Source organism: Dasypus novemcinctus, chromosome 9, assembly GCF_030445035.2.
Source record: "Dasypus novemcinctus isolate mDasNov1 chromosome 9, mDasNov1.1.hap2, whole genome shotgun sequence".
NCBI lineage: Eukaryota > Metazoa > Chordata > Mammalia > Cingulata > Dasypodidae > Dasypus > Dasypus novemcinctus.
Window position 1 is genome coordinate 61,374,335 of NC_080681.1, and position 20,653 is coordinate 61,394,987.

General features: G+C 41.9%; 1 protein-coding gene across 1 annotated transcript in view; it reads left to right on the forward strand.

Moving 5' to 3' along the window:
- Positions 1-20,653, forward strand: part of WLS (Wnt ligand secretion mediator) — a 99,925-nt gene that overhangs the window by 43,697 nt on the left and 35,575 nt on the right. Inside the window, exon 3 of the mRNA XM_004483695.4 lies at positions 19,905-20,029. Coding sequence (XP_004483752.1) covers positions 19,905-20,029 — 125 coding nt within the window. The remainder of the gene's footprint in view (positions 1-19,904; positions 20,030-20,653) is intronic.

Below are 20,653 nucleotides of genomic sequence, written 5' to 3' on the forward strand. Positions count from 1 at the left end.
AAGAGTTAAGTCTTGGGAAACGGACTTGGCCCAGTGGTTAGGGCGTCCGTCTACCACATGGGAGGTCTGTGGTTCAAACCCTGGGCCTCCTTGACCCGTGTGAAGCTGGCCCATGCGCAGTGCTGATGCGCGCAAGGAGTGCCGTGCCACGCAGGGGTGTCCCCCGCGTAAGGGACCCCCACGCACAAGGAGTGCTCCCCATAAGGAGAGCCGCCCAGCGTGAAAGAAAGTGCAGCCTGCCCAGGAATGGCGCCGCCCACACTTCCCGTGCCGCTGATGACAACAGAAGCGGACCAAGAAACAAGATGCAGCAAATAGACACAGAGAACAGACAACCAGGGGAGGGGGGAAATTAAATAAATAAATAAATAAATCTTTAAAAAAAAAAAAGAGTTAAGTCTTATTTGCTTGTCTCATTATTGCAAATGACTAACTGAACTGGTGGAATTATTTCTACAAGTCATGAGTGACTTTCTTCCCTTAACCTGAAAACATCTCTATATAACATTTCTACTCAATTCTAGTTAAAAAAAAATTAAAATATTATTACACAGGGAAGCGGCTGTGGCTCAACCAGATGAGCTCCCATCTACCATATGGGAGGCCCTAGGTTCGTGTCCTAGGGCCTCCTTGTGAAGGCAGGTTTGCCTGCACACTATGGCGCGCTGCCCAGACTGCAGATGCCGTGGAGCGCCGCCCGGCCCACAGACACTACAGAGAGCTGACTCAGCAAGGTAACACAACAAAAAGGAAGGGAGACAAGCAAGAATACAGAAGTGCCTGCAGCGAATGGACACAGAGAGCAGACAGCACACACACACACAAAGGCCGCAAGGGGGGTGATAAAAAAAAGACTTCTGATAGTCTTTAAAAATATATATTTATTATTACACAGTCATTTTCAGGTTTGGTGGCCAAGTGTCCTGGGAGAAAAGTTACCTAACTTTTTTTTCTGAATCCTTTACTGCATTGATGTATAAAAGATCTTGAAAAGGTAGTTGTTACTTTGCTGCAAGAGGAAATCCTTGGCCTCTTTCTTTGAATGTTACTGTTTTATGTCTTTACTTAGAAATAATAAATGGGAGGGGGGAATGGAGAACTTTGTATTTTGATTACATCTGTGAATTTTTTTAATATAATATTTTTAAAGAGGTTTTAGATTATAGAAAAGTTAAATGAAAGTATGAGTTACCTAACTTTATGACTCAATTGTGTTCTTTCATTTGTGCATCCATCATGAAATGTTAGATAGACACCAAGTGCAGGCAGTTTGACAGAAAAAAGAAACAATCTGTTGGCTCTACAAAATAAATTGTCACATTATCCAAAATGGTGAGTGAATTTGTAGGAGGAAGACAGTCAGGGAATCCTTCAGTGTACTTATTGTTGGCCACCCAATAATTGAACTTCCTAATTCCATGTGGTTCTTAATTCCATTTTTGATGCCTCTTGGGAAAAGTCCACAAAAAGCTAAGGGGCAGAAAGATTCCATATATCAATAAAAAGCACAACGACTCTGATGAAACAGGCTGTTAGTAATATGGTCTTCTCACAACTGAATTTCCATGCCTTCGTGGATGGCCCTCATTTATAAAATGTGTTGAAGAAACTACTAAGAAGAAACCTCTAACTGCTCTCCCCTAACATTCCCCGCGGCCCCCCCCCCCCAAAGAGTACTTCTTTTTTATTCATGACCTTGTTAAAAATCTATTTTTAAGAAACATTTCTGATTGGATAGTTTTTATTTTAGGCTGGTATCATCAAGATTTTCAAAGTTACCTTCAAAAATTCTTTACCTGCCTGAATTTCAAGTCAGTGACACAGATTAAAAAAAACACAAAAAACTCAAGTTTCCTTTCCATCTGCTGACACCCACCCCAAAAGATAAGCCAAAAAATCTCAAACCAAAAAGATGAGGAGAATTAACTGGAGTAGTGTACGGAGTGTGGAGAAGGTGAGGAAGAAGTCAGCATTGGCGATGGGCTTACTTGAACATTCCCCTTCTTCTTTTTTTAATTTCCCAAACCCAAATTCCCCAACCCCGCATTCCCCCAAGACTGTGTTTCCTGAACCCAGCACTCTCCGAACCCTGGCATTCCCCTAGCCCTCCAGTCTCTGACAAACTCCAAGAGTGGGAGGGTTCTGATGAGGTGTGCAGAGGGGCCTAAAGAGTGCACGTTCAATTGCCTGGTCCCCTCTTTTTTTGAGCTTGGAGAAGCATGCCAGCTGGCTTGGGGAGAGGCTAGGAAGAGAGGAGAGGTGAATCTGCTGAGAGACCATGATTTACCTAAATGCCCTGGGATAGGGAAACTTGGTCTGGGAGAATTTGGAGTCAGACAATTAACTAGTTCTGCTTAGCACACCTAAGGGAGGGAGACAGCAGGACATGCTTGGTAGGCTTTCAGTAGCATATTTAGGGTTCCTGGCATCACGTGGGTGCTCTCTCTCAAAGAAACTAAGAGTCATTATTTTCTGTGGTGAGCTGGTTCACCAGTGTCCCATTTGAATTTTGGAAGGGAGATCTCACATGGCCTTCCTGATATCTTTGGTGAAAGGGAAGGCCCCTTTCTTCTCATAGAGCAATGAATCCCCTTCAGATTCTAAGTTACAGAAGTTTTTAGCATGGGTTGATCTTACCTACTGACTTAATAGAGAGAAACTGTAAAATCGTGGGAGAAGACTGGGAAGAGCAAAGATTGAGAATAGTGAAGTTTTTTCACTTCATTCATAGATTATCGTTGCCTTTGAGGAAATCTCCAGGCATGCCTGTACGGTACTCCCTTTGCAATTAACCAATGTGACCATGTTTATATTGGCAGGAGCGTGGGAACGTTTGGCTTTGCTTTATTTGGGGTGTGATTATTGGAACACACATTACTTGGACAGCGTTACTCTAACGCTTTCAGGATCGCTATATCTCGCTTGATGATTTTGTCGTGTGTATTTCCAAATGAAAAATTCCAATTAAGAAACAGCTGGGCTCCTCCAAAATCTTACCATGATTTTTATATTGATAAACATCAATGATATACATGATAAACATAGCTTGGTTTTCCAGTCCCTTAACACTTCCAGTCCTTCATTGACTTACTGGTCAATTTCCAATTACTAACATTGGGAAGTATAATTGTATTGAGTTTGTCTCTAGTCTTAAAACATTGGTTTGTAGTGTTGAATTATTTGGTAAAATATTTACTAAACATCTATCATGTTATCACAGCCCTTTAGCACTAGAAGAAATATTACAAGGTTGTTGGCCTACAAATCTTCAACCAGGCAGCCTATGGATGGAATTCAGGGGGTAGGTGAGCCCCCCGATATTATATGCAAAGTCTGGGTTATATTCACCTATAAATATTTTTTTAGAGATAAGAGGATTTCTTGCTTTGGTCAGGTACAAGACCCAAAAATTTTCAAAGACTACTCCTTTAATTTAACAGAGGAAGAAACCTTAACACAGTGAGTCTTGCCCACTGTAGCATCACTGGCTCAAGGCAAAGTAGGACCTCCTAACTGTATATGAACACTGTGAATAGGTAGGTAGTACATATAAGAAGTACACTATTATGTATTCAGGTCAGTATGCCTTCCACCAAATCGACCTCAAATATTCTTGGACAAAAGTTACTCTGGTCATTCTAAAATGGTGCATTTAAAAAAAATCTTCCAATCTGTAATTCAGGGAATGCACTGCACTCTAGAATCTAGACTAGGAGGTAGGCTGGTCCTGTTTATAGTGCCACAGCTGCAGATCACCCACAGGTCTCATTTCCTGCTCTGAGGTTAGAATATAAATGAGGAGATTCTCTTTTGCATCCATAACAAGTTATATCCTGGTTACTAAAATAAAAGCCTAGTGACATCATTGAAGAATATGTTAAAGCAGGCAGCAGATTTCATGATGGCATCCCCAATATAGAGAAGATGATTTATGTTTTTACATCCTCTTCTAACTCGGGGTGTTTTTCTCAGTATGTAAATGCCAGCTAATCATAACATAGCTTTCTTTATGGGGAATCGCACCTTTACTTTGGGTAACCTAAGGAAAAATGGAGTAAAATTATTTTCTGAATGAAACTTTTCAAAACAAAAGATGTTAGATAGAGGTAGGAAAGTCCTTTATTAAGTAAGGTAGATTCCACTTGCAAAAGTGCCAGAGATTCTACGTTGGAAAAAACAATTTCCCCCTATGCCTACTGTGTGCACACAGACAGTAGAAGTGATTCTGTTAGTGGTAATGTGTTAGTGTAGGGGAGGTAAGAGTAAGACTTTAAAAGAAGAAGAGGGTCTGTTGTATTTGTTTTAATTATCCTGGTCTAGGTTTTCTTTCCTAAAATAATTATCCAAAGACTCTATCTTTCTTGCCTTGCCCATTATTCATATTATGACTAGAAAGAAAAGCTCAAGCGTGACCTAAATGAGCAAGATTATGTCTCCTGTTAAAAGGTAAGTTCTGGGGGAAGATTGCAAATACTCACATTTAGTATCTTTTAAAAAGTTGCCATCACATAGAAAAGAGAGTTTCAATGGTTGGAATTGTTGAGAAATGAGAAGGCTGTCTGTCTCTACAAGTACTGAGCAGCCTGTCCCTGGGAGTAGTCAAGTAGAAGCTAGTTGGTGAGGCTGATAAACATGATCACAACAATAGCATGCACACAGTGATGCTTTCTTTACAAAGTACTTTTATACCAAAGATACTGGTGGTCCTCTTTGCCAGTTATTTGCCTCTGCATATTCCCCTTTCTTGCAGAATTTGCCTTCCTCAGAGAGTTGCTTCCTTGACCCTGCTAAGAGGGCAGCTGGCCACATGATCAGTCCTCCAGCCATCCTGAATGGATTAGGGACAGGCCCTGGACCAAAAGGGGATTAATCAGATTCTCTCTTTGAAGAAATTGAATTCAGTAATACTAGGTCCACCTACATTGGCACTTTTACTGGAAAATCTTGAGGGCTACATGGACAGTCATCGTTTACCAACTACATAAAAAAAAAAAATAGGGGGAGTTGGCTGGCAGGAGAAAAGACTGGATGTGAAAAGACAAGTGGAGATGTAGGACCACGTGGTATGACTGTGAATGACCCCAAGCGGTGTCTTTACTCCTGACAACTCTCTTCCTGGTTCTAGTCCCTCAAGCTTTCCAGCCATAGAGTTTCCTGAGATACTTCTGTATTGTTACAGCTAATTTCCCCTTTTCTGCTTAAATGGGGTGAAATCGTCTCTTGTAACCAAATGAACTCTGATGAAGAAAAATTTACTTTCATTTCATCTGATCACTTCAACAATTCTTTCCTGCAGGGTGAGGTAATTGAGGATTAGAGAGGTTGAATGATTTGCCCAAGGACTCCCAGCTGAGAAATAGAGGGGTCTTAGAACTTCAGTGCCTTGATCCTACTTGCACCTGTTGACAGTGCTATGGAGCAGCTGGCTTCCTGTACTGAGTGGGAAATTATACTAGATGACCTCGAAGCTTTCATCTATTTTAACTCTCTGCTACCGAGAGTCCATGATTCACCTAAGATTCTTTGGCTCTATAAAAGTCCCATGAGTACCTACTGGCTTTGTAAAGAGGTGACTTCAGAGATCCTCAAGTGTGAGCAATTTTAGAAAGACGCCACCCAGTCAGTGGGTGAGCTTACTGTTGAAATGAGTGAGTTTTGTATTTCATTCTGTTATGTGTTACCTTGTGTTCATTTCTAGTCTTTGGGTAGGCAGACAGTGTTGGTGTACTGGAAGTGTATTTTTAGTCTGACATTAAAAAATGTATCATAGACACCAACACAGGAAGAAGTTTTTAGGTGAGTCAGTGTAGAAATAACCTCAAAGAGTTTTCATGAATAGATGGTAGATCTTTTTAACAGTCCAGAATCTGAGGCCCCCTTACCAACTTCATTCATTCATTCATTCATTCTTCAATTGTTGGGCTTCTTCTATGTCCCAGTATTTTGCTCAGGGTATTTAAGATAAAAAGATAAATCTTGATCCAGCCATAATATATTTCAAAACACCTCATCGCATTTCTTTGTTTACAGCTCTATTCTGTAAGTCTGAATTCTTTGAGGGCAGGGACTGTGTCTTGTTCATCTTTATGTCCCCAGTACTTAGCATAGCCTTTGGCACAGAATACACTCAAGTTGTACTCAAAATCATTAGTTAGGAGTTCACATCTAGTTTAGGGAGAAACATAAAAAACTACACCAGTGCATTTAGTGCTTTAAGCAGTGTTCCATGGACACAGGAAAAGAAATATTTAACTTACTGAGAAGGTAACTTTTAAAGAGAGGTGGAGGCGTCTTCGGGACATGGAGCTGCCCTGGATGGTGCTTCAGAGGTAATCACCGGACATTGTAAATCCTCACAGGGCCTACATGATGGAATAGAGGAGAGTATGGGCCATGATGTGAACCAATGTATATGAGGTGCAGAGGTGCCCAAAGATGTACTTACCAAATCCAATGGATGTGTCATGATGATGGGAACGAGTGTTGTTGGGGGGGGGGGGAGAGGGGGGGTGGGGGGGTGGGGTTGAATGGGACCTCACATATATATTTTTAATGTAATATTATTACAAAGTCAATAAAAAATAAAAAAATTAAAAAAAATAAAATAAAATAAAGTGAGTCTTGAAGTTTAGAGCCTTAAAGAAGATGTTGGAGTTCACTGTACCTGCTATATGATGACAAAGAATCTAGCCATCCAAGGGCTGTTCCAGGAAGTGAAAGAGCTTAGAGAGATGCTGTAGCACAGGGTTAAACACTCTAAAGCCAGAGTGTTTGCGCTGAATCCCCAACGAATTATAGGACCTTGGACAAGTTTCTAAAGTTCCTTGTATTTCATTTCCCTCATATGTAAAATAGAGATAGCAGTAGCACCAGAACTGTTATAAGACTTAAACTAGAAAAATCCAAGTGAAGCTTTTATAGAGAAAGTGCTTGGTTCATAGTAAATGTTCAACAAAGGTGAGGGCTTGGACTGGAGCAGAGAGGAGGCATGTGAGTTCTGGAGAGAACATAGAAGTCCAGAAAGTCAGCCAGCAGGGCCACTTGTGCAGAGCAAGGGCCAAGGATGATGCTGGCCACAAGCCTTTTATTAGCTCAGGGTAGTGGTTCTTAATTTGAATCAAGGCTCTTACCTTGGGAGAAACACATGTGTGGTAGTTTGAGATTATTTTATGAATCCCCAAAAGAGAAAGATTGTGAACTAATCTATTCCTTGAGTGTAATACCCTTTGATTGCATTAAATTCAGCTGAGGTGTCTTAGATTATATGTTAAGATTGCTTTTTTTTTTTTTTTAAAAAAAGAGGTACCAGAGATTGAACCCAATACTTCATATATGGGAAGCAGACACTCAACCAAGTTACATCCACTCCCATTGAGAACTATTTTGACTCGACCATGTCAGTGAGGTGTCTTGAGTTGAGTCCCTGCCCCTTGGTGTGTCTTATATAAATGGACATACAGACAAGACACATAGGAAGAGAGAGAGCTCTGTCATTTTTGCTCCTGCCATGAAAGGGGAAATCTCAAACAGCTAAAGCCCCTCAAAGAGATAAGCCATATGCCTGATAACTGACAGCTGACCTTGGGGAGAGAGCAGGATAGCTGAGATTGATATAGGAAGCCCTAGGAGACAAGCCGATTGCCAGACTACAGCTGAAATCGGGACCCAGCAGAGTAGCTGAGCCTGAGAGAGGAAACTCAGAGGGGAAAGCTGAAACCTGCAGAGCTCACCCGCTATCTTGCTTCAACATGTGGCAGCTGACTTTGGTGAAAAGTACCTATGATGGTACTTTGAGTTGGACTTTCAAACGGCCTTTGGACTGTTAAGCTTTTACCCCAAGTAAATACCCTTTTTAAAAGCCAACAGATTTCTGGTATTTTGCATTGGCAACCCTTTGGCAGCCTAATACAACATGCTTCCACACATTTTTGCATTTATGTTTCAACTGAAGCCCTGAAGCTCATCCATGGAATTAAGAGATTTATGAATTCCAAGGTAAGTGCTTCAACTTCATAGTACTTGTAGGACCTCTGAGTACCAAATTGCATGTTAATCAGAAGTTAAACACTTGGAGAACACCCTAACATAGAGGATGTGAAAAATTCTCAGCATCCTTAGGGGAATATGCCCACAGATTTATGATTTATTTGACTGTAAATATATTAGCATGTAGATTAAAATGCTTGGAAATAATAATTCAAGATGGGAGCAGAGGTATATGGGAGACACAACTTCTTTGAGCAAAAGAGTATTAAGGGAAGAATAAGACGTGGGTTGGCAATGAAAAAGTTTTCTGAATGATTCAAATTCAAGCCAAGAGGTTGAACTTGGAAGGAAACATTTGTTGTGCATCTATTATAAATGCTCAACTCTTGATGTTCAAGGTTAAATTTCCACCAGTGCCTGTGAGGCCACTACTGTGAGAACAAGATTTAAAGCTTGGAAAACTGAAATTGTGGAAGTGACTTCTCCAAGGTCACTTGTTTTATTTTCAGTTGAAAAAGCTGGGAAATAATATGTTGTGTTCAGAGACAGTAAACCCATTACTTAGGCTGTAGAAGAAAGTCATATTAGAAAAAAAAAGTTCCTGAGGAGGTGTGGGGGTGGCCGTTGGTAAGTCGTCTTGATGCCTAAGCTAAGAAATTTGGGTTTATATCCTCAAGAAAAGGAACTGAAAATCACATATCTAATGCTGAAATGAAATGTGGAATTCAGGATTTGAGACTTATTGTTTGTCCTTTGAATTATACAGCAGCTAGAAATCACATTTCAATTTTTTCCATCCGTACTTCTTGCATGGAGGTATTCCCAATGGGAGGGCATCTGTGAACTTTTTAATGGGAGAAGTCATAAAGCTGAGTTAGGGCTGTGTTCACACAAGGCAGCCTTCGGAGGCAGGTAAAACCTGACTCCCCTTTAGCTTTTCAGTTACAGATACGACCATAGCTGCCACCACCAGCTGAGTGACTCGAAATCTAGGGGTTGCCAGTAATTGTGGGTTTAAGTCACAGAGGAAAAGATAAGAGGAGAGCATGGCTGGTTTTCCACAATTAAATGTTGCCTCTCAGGCTTCTCTGTCGGCAGGAATCCAAGAGGTCAGGAACCACCAGTCATATTATTTTTCTCCCTGGCTGCCTGCTCTCATTTGTGTCCCCTATTCATTCATGGGAATGAAGAAAAGGTGCACTGGAAATAAAAAGCTTGTTTTAGCCTACTTTTTACTTTCTGAAACTTGTTGGAAACAAAGCTTTCCCGTGAAAGACAGAATCCCTTCTGGTGGCTGCCTTTTTCCATATGTTCTCCCTCTCTTCTCTTTCCGGGTGGGGGAACGATCATTGTTGGATTCCACCTTGTCCTTGTATAGTTGCTATAGCAGTGGTGCCTTGTAGTCTAGCACTCTGGTGTTTTCTATTTGTTACTGTTTAACTCTTGTATTAGTGTAACTCATGCTTTCATGAAACCCTTGTTGCTCCCAACTTCATTATAAGTGCCCTAAGGGCAGAAATTGTTTTATAGTTCTTTGTTTTTGCCACAGTGCCTCAAAAGCTAGGAGCCAGTCAAACAGCTACTGGGGTTAATTTAGATTTCTAGACTCAGGAGTGTTAGAACTAGAAGTCTAGTAGTCAGATGATCCAGTATTTAATGAAAGAAGACAATATGTAAAGTGACTTACTCAATTTGTACAGCTAATTTTGTGGCTTTCCTAGAGCAAGAAATGGATTTCCTTGCTTGTGACCAGTGGCATAATGGGAAAGAACTGGAGTTGTGAAGGTCTGACAAACCTGGGTTCGTATGTTGCCTCCCTCTCGCACGAGCAGTGTGACTCGGGGCCTTGGTTTCCTCATTTTGAGGTTGGAGATGACTGTTACATCTGGCTAGACTTTTGTATGTGGGTGAAAATGCTTGCACATAGTAGGCACTCAAAAATGTGAGCTTAAGTGTCATTGTTTGGTTTGAAAGTACCGTATTATCATTACTGTAATGTTTTTATAAGAATACTCACATTTTTGAGATCTCTTCAATATCAGAGATTGACTTTGATTGCTCCTGATGAGGCAAACTTCAGAGGGAGAGCAGGCTAACTAGGCTCATGGATGAATGGAGATTCTGCCTAGAATGGGTGAGAAATAGAAATTGGTCCTGCCTACAGGAAACAAGGGTCCCCATCAGCTCTCAACCTGGTGAATTAGGGTTGATTTATTCAGCAGTTTGTAATTGAGTGCCTACTACACTGAACCAAAGGACTGAAGATGTAAAATCATGAGGGAGAAGGACAAGTCAACAGGCCCTACTTGTATCATCGGTGATCTAACAGAATTGATTATAAACAACATGACGACAGAGGCCCATGGCTGAGGAAGGAGGACACAGGAGGCACCCAGCCCCAGACTTGGTGTTCAGAGCAAGTTTGTGGAGTGATGCACATGATGGAGACTGGCAGAGGCAAAGAGGGTGTTAATACCACCTGAAAGGAAAGAGAATGAGGGAGAAGGCGGGAGGCAAAGCATGGAAAAGAGAATCCGGCTTAACGCTTTTTGAGGGGTGGGTGGCTTTATTGAGGGAGGAGGAGTAGAGATCTTCCAGGGTTCGGCCAAGGGTCCTGTTTTCAGTTATGCTTCCTCCTCGCTCTCCCACTAGACCCCCACACATCCCCACACATTACGGGGTTATGAAGACCAGGCGGCAGCTGCATAGCGCTCTGTGGCTGCCTGGAGCTCACCTTCAGCAAATGCCCTGGCTGATTGATCAAGGCAAGGAACTTATCTGCAAAGAGAACCCCCAGTGCTGAGTGCAGTAATTCCCCACGTAAGCCTATGAAACAAATACTCTGTGTGAATAACACTGGCCCAACTCCAGCAATAACACAGCTGTTGAAACAGCTTAGTCACCAGGGCAATGGAGGCAGTGCCGCGAGGGAATGCGAGGGTACAGCAATCTGACATTTAGCTGGCTGGCAGCAGTCCTGAGAGCCAACACAGATCTGTGGGAGAGCTGGAGAGAGGATCTGCTTCCCATCCACAAGCATTCCCTTGTTTCTTTTGAAACCCAACCGTAATCCCCTGGCTGGGCAAGGCAGACTGAGGCAGAAAACAGAAAACATTTTAGGACTGAGGGGAATGTTCCTTTTAGACACCTGGTTTCTCCCCCTTAATGATCCAAGTTTATTTTCTGAATAACCTTTTTTTCTTTTGCCCCAGGCTAAGCAGAATGTAATTTAGATGTGGTGGGAGGGAAATGCATTCATTTATCTTATCTAGAAAATATAGTGACTCTTTTTAGCTTGTGGGTGTCCAGGTGATATGTAAAGAAGTTAGGAGGGAAATTTGTGGCCCTTCCACCTGGTCCTGTTTGGCTCCTGTCACAGCCCCATCTGTCTGCCAGAGCTCTTGTCTGAGGAGTCTGGGCAGAGCTAGGCAAAATAGGTGGATTTTTTTTTGCAGGATTTTGGGAGAGCTAATAAACTGCCAGGAGGTGACCCCATTCCTCCTCCAACTCTTTGAATTACTGACCTTTTTGTTTTCTCTTTATCCTGGACTTCTTCCATGCTATTTGTTTTAGAAGTTGTTAAGTTAAATTAGCCATCCCTTTCCTTTCCTGGTTACTGTATGAGAATGCAGCTGTCAGTCTGTGAACTATGCCATCATCTATTTTTAGATTCAGTGTGAATGAAGTGCTCTTCTCTAATTGTATTCAGAGATAGCAAGAGAGAGAGGCAGGTAGATCATCAAATCATCAAGTCAGCTATTCTAAATGTTCCTTGCATGGACAACATCCTGGGGAGAAAGCAAAAAAGCCCACTGGGTGTTTTGCTCCCTTGGCTGACAAGTTTGTTTTCTCTCCATATTTGTGTTGATTATATGGTCAAATAGGAAAGAGCTGTTGCCACTTTTGCTTTCCAGGGTTAACACTTGCCAGCTTGGATGGTTCTAATTTCTCTAGCCTTGGTTAGGAAATGTTGAGTTCATCATCGAATTCAAATCCTTTGGAAATCTGAATTTTTCTTCTGCTGATATCTATCTTCTAAGAGATCAGAGAACTAACCCAGAAAACTGGGTAAAGGTAATGGGCCTCAATTTCCTTTAGATGCCACTTGGCTCCCCACCCCCCATACCCATTTGCAATGTGTTTTTCGCACAGCTGCCAGAATCTCCTCCTTGCTTAAACATCCCTAAAAAAACAAACCAACTATAAAAACCCTGCATTGTATAGTGCAAGACTCTTCCCTTTGTCATCAGACCCTTGCTGCTCTCCAGCCTTGCCTATTCTCTCCACTACCTCTCCCATTCCCTACCATTTTGAGTTGTTTGACTTCTCTGACAACTCAATGGTATTTCATGCTTCCATGGGTTTTTGTACATGCAACTGTCTGCTAGAAATTCTGTCTCCTGCCTTCTTACTAGTGTACTTCTACTCATCCTATAATCTCATCCTGTGATCCCGACGACTTCTGGAAGTCTTCTGTGCTACTTCCTTCACTCCCTCCTCAGTGCCCTTGACCCCTTTCTGTACTTTAAATGAACTTTTATCACAGTATTAACCACATGGAATTATACTTATTTATGTGTACACCTGCCTTCCCCACTTTACTGCGAATAATATGAGGACAATGACTTTGTGTTATATGCCTTTTTATCCCTAATATTGTACATGAAAAATAGTAGGTGTTTAAAATTATTTGGTGGAGGAAAAAATGAATTGGGTCAGATGGTCCATCTAGCATTAGAGATGTAGTGATTCCATCTTGGTGGCAATGCTAACTGTTACAGGTTCTGGGTTCCCGATGGGCTTCTTTCCTTTTTAGCTCTGGCAGTCGTGGGTAGGCTACTAGAGACATGACATGGGGCATGTTGTGCCCAAATGAGGGCTGTATAATTTTTCTTCCTTGGAATCTCTTGTCAGAAACCCCATCTCTTCTTGAATGCCTATGGATTAGACAGAAACTATACAGATGACAATGACCCATCCATTTCTTATACTGCTTAAGCCTTGAGCCCTAGATCAGCATGGGTCAGAGGACTCTTGGGTTTCTAGCCCCCTGGGTTATGATAGGTCCTATGTCTTCCTGTGCCCACACTGGACCTCTCAAGCAGAACCCTAGGACATCCCTGTATTATCATTCAGAAAGAAGAGGGAAAAAGAGACAGTAGCTTCCTCAGGATCACATTCCTCAAAAATGCCCTCTGCCCCAGCCCTAGGGAACAGGCACATGGCTCCTTAGTGGGACAATTGGGCCACATTTGAAGAAGATCCTTTTCCTGGGGGGTGGGGGGTTGGGATGTTTGTGTGTGTGTGCTTATGCATGCATGTGGGGGAAGGGGCGAGGAGGGGAGCAGGCAATGTGGAAAGGAAGTGTGAATACCACCAAACCCCACTGCAGTGTTGACCACACTTGTGTGGCACAGAGATGACAGAGTGACAGGAATTTTGGGTTGTAAGGGTATTTGGAGAAACAAGGTTGGTATTCATTAAATTAGCAAATATATAATGATTATCTATTGATTAAGGCCATAGGCAATAGAGCTGTGAACAAGGCTGAGGCTGTCCCTGGAGTTCAGGAACTTCTCAATCTAAATGGAAGGTGGGCAGGGGGACAGAGAAACAGGTAAGTAGTGAGGTAGCACCCTAGTGTGTTAAGTGTCAGTGCTGGATGAATCTGGGGCTGTAGGAGCAGAGGAAAGGCGCTTATAGAGGATTGGTGGGTAAGGAAAGGTGTGAGTGAAACTGAGTGGAATTCTAGAAGACAAGTACGAATTAGTCTGGAGATGCTGAGCACCAACTTCAGAGTCCTGTCTACAGCCCAGAGGCACAGGACCTCTTTGTCATTCACCCTTGCAAAAGGGTCACCTCTTTAAAATTCGGTGTGCCAGTGGTGACCTTGAGCACAGCATTAGGAACCTCAAGTAGCAGCCTTACAGTAGATACCTTAAAATAGCAGCCAACATTTACTGAGTGCTTATTATTATATGCCAGGGCGCTGCGCTAAGTCCTTGACATGCATTATCTCATTTAATCCTCTCCACTGTAGGGGATGGGCATTGCCATTATCCCCATTTTATAAATAAGTGCAGTGACTTGCCCAGGATTGCACAGGCACCAAGTGGTAGAGGAGGGCTATGACCACAGGCTTCCTCTCCCCAGAGCCTGAATTCTTGCCCATCTTCCAAGACTGGTAGGGGGGAGAGGCAACATTGGAAGTGACCAAACTGTCTAAGGAATGAGAAAGGGCTTGTAAGATAAGAACCTGGAATGCAAAGCAGGAGCCAGGTCTTAGCCTTTTGTGCCATTTAAGGAGTTTTAACTTTAGACCAAGAGCAATACAAAGTCATTGAAAGCTCTAAAGCTGGCACAACCTGCTTTGCATTTTAGAAATCATTGCTCTGGTTGCAGTGTGAAAATCAGACAGGAACTGGGCAAGCATTTCCATTGCCTAGCCAGAAATGATGGTGGCCCAAAGAAAGGCAGTGGCAATGAGAGGGAGAAGGGGATGAGTCTGAAAGATACCTAGCAGAGGGATTTGACCAAATTTCCGTCCAGTGGGAAATGAATAGTAGATTTGAAACTCAGGAGGGAAACCTAAACGGGAGATGGTGACTGATGTCCCAGAAGCAGGTAGAGAGACCCTTCAGGGTGATTGCATTAACTTAGAAGGGAAGGAGCTACTCTAGAATCTGCTGAACACCAGAGGATATAGTTTTACTATTTTCACTGGTACTTCATGGTCATTTATTTATAAAGCAACTGATGTGCCTACTTACTTATCCACATGTACAGCCCTTAGCAGTATTGGTCTTTGGTCCAACAGAGTAGATGTTTTTTAACTGGAGAGATGTCATTTTGCAAAGGATCTGATGTGCAAAATGTCTTCCTGACCTAGTCATGTTTCATAGACAGTTGACTTCAACTATGGGATATTGCTTCAGAGTATGGTAAGGACTTTTTTATTTTTTGTATTGTTTAGCAGGTACTGGGATTGAACCCAGGACCTCATACATGGGAAACATACACTCAATTACTGAACTACATCTGCTCCCCAGTGAGAGTTGTTTTTTCATATGTTTGTTTTTAGGAGGTACTGGGGATCGAACCCGGGACCTTATACATGGATAGCAGGTGCTCAACCACTTGAGCTACATCCACTCCCCATAAGGGATAATTTTGAAGATGCTTAGAGAAATATTTTCTTAAGTGTGGGAAGTGTTTCTCCACCAGTGCAAATGCTTGAAGTGATGGGGAAAGAGGAGAGACATAATGTGAACTAAACTGTTAGGCTGGTTTGCAAAATAATTGTCCTCATTCATTTTTTTATAACTGCTCACACCCAGGCCTGTAGGGTGTGAAAACAGTCAGGGATAAATTTATAATTAGCTGAGTCCATTTTTGCAAGGCCTAACCATGGATATTGGACAGGGTTGGTTTTGTTATTTCCTTAATTGAAAGCATCAAGGAAATACAAGGAACACTGGCATAAATAACCCCCAGATTATATGTTTGCTGGAGGCTGGGAGGAGGATCATCTGCATGGCCTCCTTCTGAGGTTACCCAAACAATCCCTGGTGACTGGGGTTCCCCTATGGAATGCTGGAATGCATATGAACATTTTGAAATCACTTTAGTTTTTGCTCAGGGCAAGGGCCCAGGAAAATCAAGGTTTCTCAGGGAATGTAAAACTTTTAACAACCATAAAATGATTCTTTATTTCTTCTTATTGTACCTTGTTCTCCCCCTTCTCCAGACAGTCCTGGGAATAGTTGGAAAGAGAACTAATATTTTTGAGGGCCTACTGTTTGCCAAGTATTTGGTCCTGTCAACAGCCTTGGGAAGTTGGTCCCAATATTTCTATCTTTCAGAGGTAGAAACTGGAAGTTACTCAGTATCACTCAGCCAAGAAAACAAAGAATTTCAAACCAGGTCTGTTTGTCCCCAAACTCATGCTTTATACCATCCTGACTGGCAAATACTGTTTGAAATATATAGAGGGTGTATATTATTTAGCCAAAGGGTTGCTGATGCTATGTACCAGAAATCTATTTCTTATATAAAGGGTATTTATTTGGGGTAGAAGGAAAAACTAGAGTGATTTCAAAATGTTGATACCGATGACTATGCTTATGAACCTGTGTACCTGAAATTTCAACGAGGCCTAGAGCTGCAGGGTGCCTGAGAGTTACCTCCTTAGTGCCTCCATGTTCCTCAAATATGGCCACTCTCTAAGCCAAACTCAGCATGTAAATGCATTACCTTCCTCCCAGTGTGGGACATGACTCTCAGGGATGAGCCTCCCTGGCACCGAGGGAATTACTACCAATCACTAATTGGTGATGCAACTAGAAAAAGACCTTGAATAAAAGGGGGAAATTGTAAAGACAAATGAGTTTATATGGCTAAGAGTCTTCACAAAAGAGTCAGGATGTCATCAGAGGGGTCGCACTTATGCACACTCAGCAGAATCCCAGAGACAGTCAAAGTAGATACAACCCCAGGTACTGGTGCTCCTGAGAGCTACGGAGACACACAGGTTCTACAGTCATGGCAGATGGCTCTGGAGTTCAGTGCCTTGTCAGTGGGCCCTACTTTGGCATTTGGGTTCCTGAGTGTAATGGAGTTGGACTCAGATGTGACCTCTCTACACAATTCAGAATTCTGAATGAATTTTTTACCCAACTAAAACATGTCTCCAAGTCATTTGAGAAATGTGAATTTCAGCCAGCCTATAGGAGAGCAAAGTTGCCAATCTGGGATAGGTGTGGAAAACCAGGGATTTTGATCCTTAAATGCCCCATGCCAATACCTTACAACTTTACTACGCAGAACTGATACAACCAGAGTCCTGGCTTTATAGGGAAGGTTTTCCTAAGTGCTAAACGTGCCCTGACCTTGCCATTCTTCCAGGGAGTCCAAATTAGATTCTTTGCCTTCATTATCTCCAGGGTGAATTATTGCCCACGCAGTATCCCAGGAGTCATGAAACCAGTGTTTTATTACAAGCAACGTAGTCATTAAAGCTGAACTTTATTTCCGAATCCATCGGAGGCAAAAGTGGAAATGTCCCAGGCGGCTGACTTCACAGCATTGCAGGATTCCCCTGCCCAGTGCTTTCCTGTTTTTGATTTTTGTGCTCCAGATTTGGATATAGATTCATAGTGGGGAGCCCCCCATATTCATTAAGCCTGGTAATTATTGTAGATTAAAGGTGGTATAAGAATTTTACTTCTGTAATAAAATGAAACTAACAATAGTTATACTTGGTGCAATAAGCACTGTTTTAGGCATTTTTCATACAATGACTAATTAAATCATACAAAATCCTGGGAGATAAGTCCTCTCTCAACTGGTAAAGAACCTGAGCATGTCAGAGGTATATCACAGGGTCTCATGAGGGAGACAAGAGTGTCATCTGTAGAGGTCGTTATCCCTGTTATTTCTAGTGTTTACTTACACCATGAAAGATGCAAGGACCCTAGGACTGCAGGCACTGGAGCACTAGAAGCCCCTGGAATGGAGCTTTCCAAGCCTTTACTTCTCATCTTATAAGCAGGAATAGTAACACATCTGCCCCAGACTGTGCCAGAAGTAAGTAGCTAAGTGTATGGACTGGGCAGAACGTGTTATAAATTTAATGAACAATAACAAAGTTTTAGAAAAAACTTGATCATTAAATGGAAAAATAGAGTGGTGGCGTGATGGCCATGACAGTAAGAGGAGATTGAATATTGCCTCAGGGGTAACCTGATATTTTATTAGCTGACCCGTGCAGGGAGTTTTTTGTTTTGTTTTTAGTGAATTAGTTACTGACATTTGAAAACTGGGTGTTGTCCCATAAACATCTGAATTTCTGGCTTCTCTTGAAAAATTCAAATCTGATGACAGACTAGCATGTACTATCTGAGAACTACCGGCTGAAGCTAAGCAGCAGCTGCCTCCTGTAGACATGGCTTGCTCTCGGGTTTGAACCCATACTCGCAGAGACCAAGACATAAAGACCAGTGTTCCCTGGCTTCTGGTTCTGTGCTCTTGGGACTACACCATGCTTTTCTAGTCAGTTTCCTAAAATGGTGCAGCATCTGTTTCAGCAGTTCTGCCCCCCTTCCCCTCCCTCCCCTTTAAAGCTCAGCTTAGGGAATTCTAGACATTTGGGTGAGCCACACTTGGAACCCTCCTAGGAGCACTGTAGGAAGCCAGGAAGGGCATTTGGTCAGAGGTGAGTGGCAACTCCCTGCAATGTGTTCAAATTAGCTGTTTGGGCTAGGTTCAAGACTGTGGCTGTCAGAAAAGTCCACTCCATCTGTTTTTCAAGTTGAAATCTCTGGTCTGCTCATGTCCCTACAGTCTTTTTTTCCCCTTGTGACTTAATACCCTTGTTTTCCTTTACTCTTTTTGGTGGTGATACAGGAGGAAAATGACAGTTGCCATTGTACCATGTTTAATGGAAATTCCTACATGAAAACTGAAATAGCTGATAGGGGAAGGATGCTGTTATTCATTGAGGGTTTTGTCTGCATCAGAATGGCCTCAAATCCCTTTTCTGCACTTTCAACCTAAGAAATGTGCATCATTTTATTTCTTTCACTTAAATGGTGTTTTCATTTAAATGTGCACCATATGTATATCTATTACATAAGAAATGTGCATCATTTCTTCCTCTTCCTAGATTTCCTCTGAGAACCAGAGATGAGCCATTCTGTCAAATCAGTGTTAAGCCACATTGGGCCAGTAGATTGATAGAAAAACCCTAATTTTCCAAATAGTTATTTTTGTCTGTTATCCCTCTGACCTGTACGTGTGCCGGTTCAGTTAACATTTATCAATCACCTACTGCATACCAAGCAACATGCCAATGCTTTCACCTAATTGAGCTTATTTAATCCTTATAACAACCCTGGAGGGGTGGGTATTACTTTTCAGATGAGCAAGCTAAGGCTTCTGGATATTGAGATTTACTCAAATCAAGATGGAATAGACAGATTAGAATTGAACCTAATCTCATAATCCCAGTGGGAACTGGCTCTCTAAATCATTTTAGAAATGAGGTCTAAGCTTTTATTTTTCTAAGTCCCCTCTTTCTTTTGAACTTGCTCAACATAGTAAAAAACAGATGAAATGGATAGATGCCATTTTATTCATTTAATTTCCTTAATGAGCTGTGTGGTGAGTTAAACCCATTTATGATCCTTACAGATATGGAAATACAGTTCATTTGTATTATTGCATACTCATTATTCCTATTTGTATATAATTCTTTAGTTCTGGAAAAATCATTTAGCTTTTATATTGACTTTGTCTAAAATAAAAAGAAGGGGTTTTGAGCCTTCAGAACGGTAGCAGACCCTATATTTGAAAGCTTCTTGGGAATGATTTTAAGGATGTTTTCAGACTAGATCATGCCCGGAGAAGAGTATCCAGGGTACTTAAATCATGTCCTGGACTGGGAGGAGTGGTTGAAAAACATGGTCAGGTTTAGCAGAGAGGAGAGAAAATGCCAGCAGATGTGGCATGGTTTTCAAGTACTTGTGGTGCTTTCTCTGTAAGAGGGACCTCTTCTGTGTGACTCCTACGGGAAAACCTAGGATCAGGAGGATAAATTCTAACCAAATGTCAGAATCTGCCCACTTGAGCTGACAGAACATTGAGCTTGTCTCAGAGTGAGGTGCCCAGCTCTGGAGGAGTTTAAGCAGAAGCTCTTTGAGTGCCTGGCAGAGCAGCTAGGGGAGTAGATATAGCATCTAGTTTTTTTCCTTCTATGACTTTTAAGTCTTCAGGTTTGGAGTTTTAGGTTTGGAGTTTGGAAGGAATTAATGTCTCTTTTTCTGGTTGGTTTCCATGGCAAAGCCTATAAGAATTCTTGAATTGTTTCTCAGGTACCTTCTCAGAGGCCATTTCTGAATTTCATGTCCTTTCTTTTGCAGGGGAAAACGCAGAAGTTTCCATGGATGTTTCCCTGGCTTATCGTGATGATATGGCTGCTGAATGGATAGAAATGGCCCATGAGAGAGTGCCACGAAAACTCAAGTGCACTTTCACATCCCCCAAGGTACAATATCTTGATGTCTAAATTGATGGAGTTTCTATTGGTCCCCAGGTATATTAGTCAGCCAAAGGGGTGCTGATGCAAAATACCAGAATTGGTTGGTTTTTATAAAGGGTGTTTATTTGGGGTAGGAGCTTACAGATACCAGGCCATAAAGCATAAGTTATTTCCCTCACCAAAGTCTGTTTTCACATATTGGAGCAAGATGGCTGCTGACATCTGCAAAAGTTCAGGCTTCCTGGGTTTCTCCCTTCTTGGGTCTTGCGTCTCTTTCCCCTGTGTGCTAACTTCCTGGGGCTCCAACTTAAGGCTTCAGCATCAAACTCCAGCATCAAAACTCCAACATCAAAAACCCTCCAACTCTATCCTTTGCCATATCTTTTATCTGTGAGTCCCCATCCACCAAAGGGTGAGGACTCAAAACCCTACTGGCACAAGGGGTTTACATAATTGCTTAATTAAGTAAACCTATGAATCCAATATAATCTAATATGCCCAGAGGAAAAGATCAGTTTACAAACGTAATCCAATATTTCTTTTTGGAATTCGTCAATAACATCAAACTACTACATCAGGTATATGGAAAGATTTATTTTCACAGTTTATAGTGCCTTATATCTTAGCATG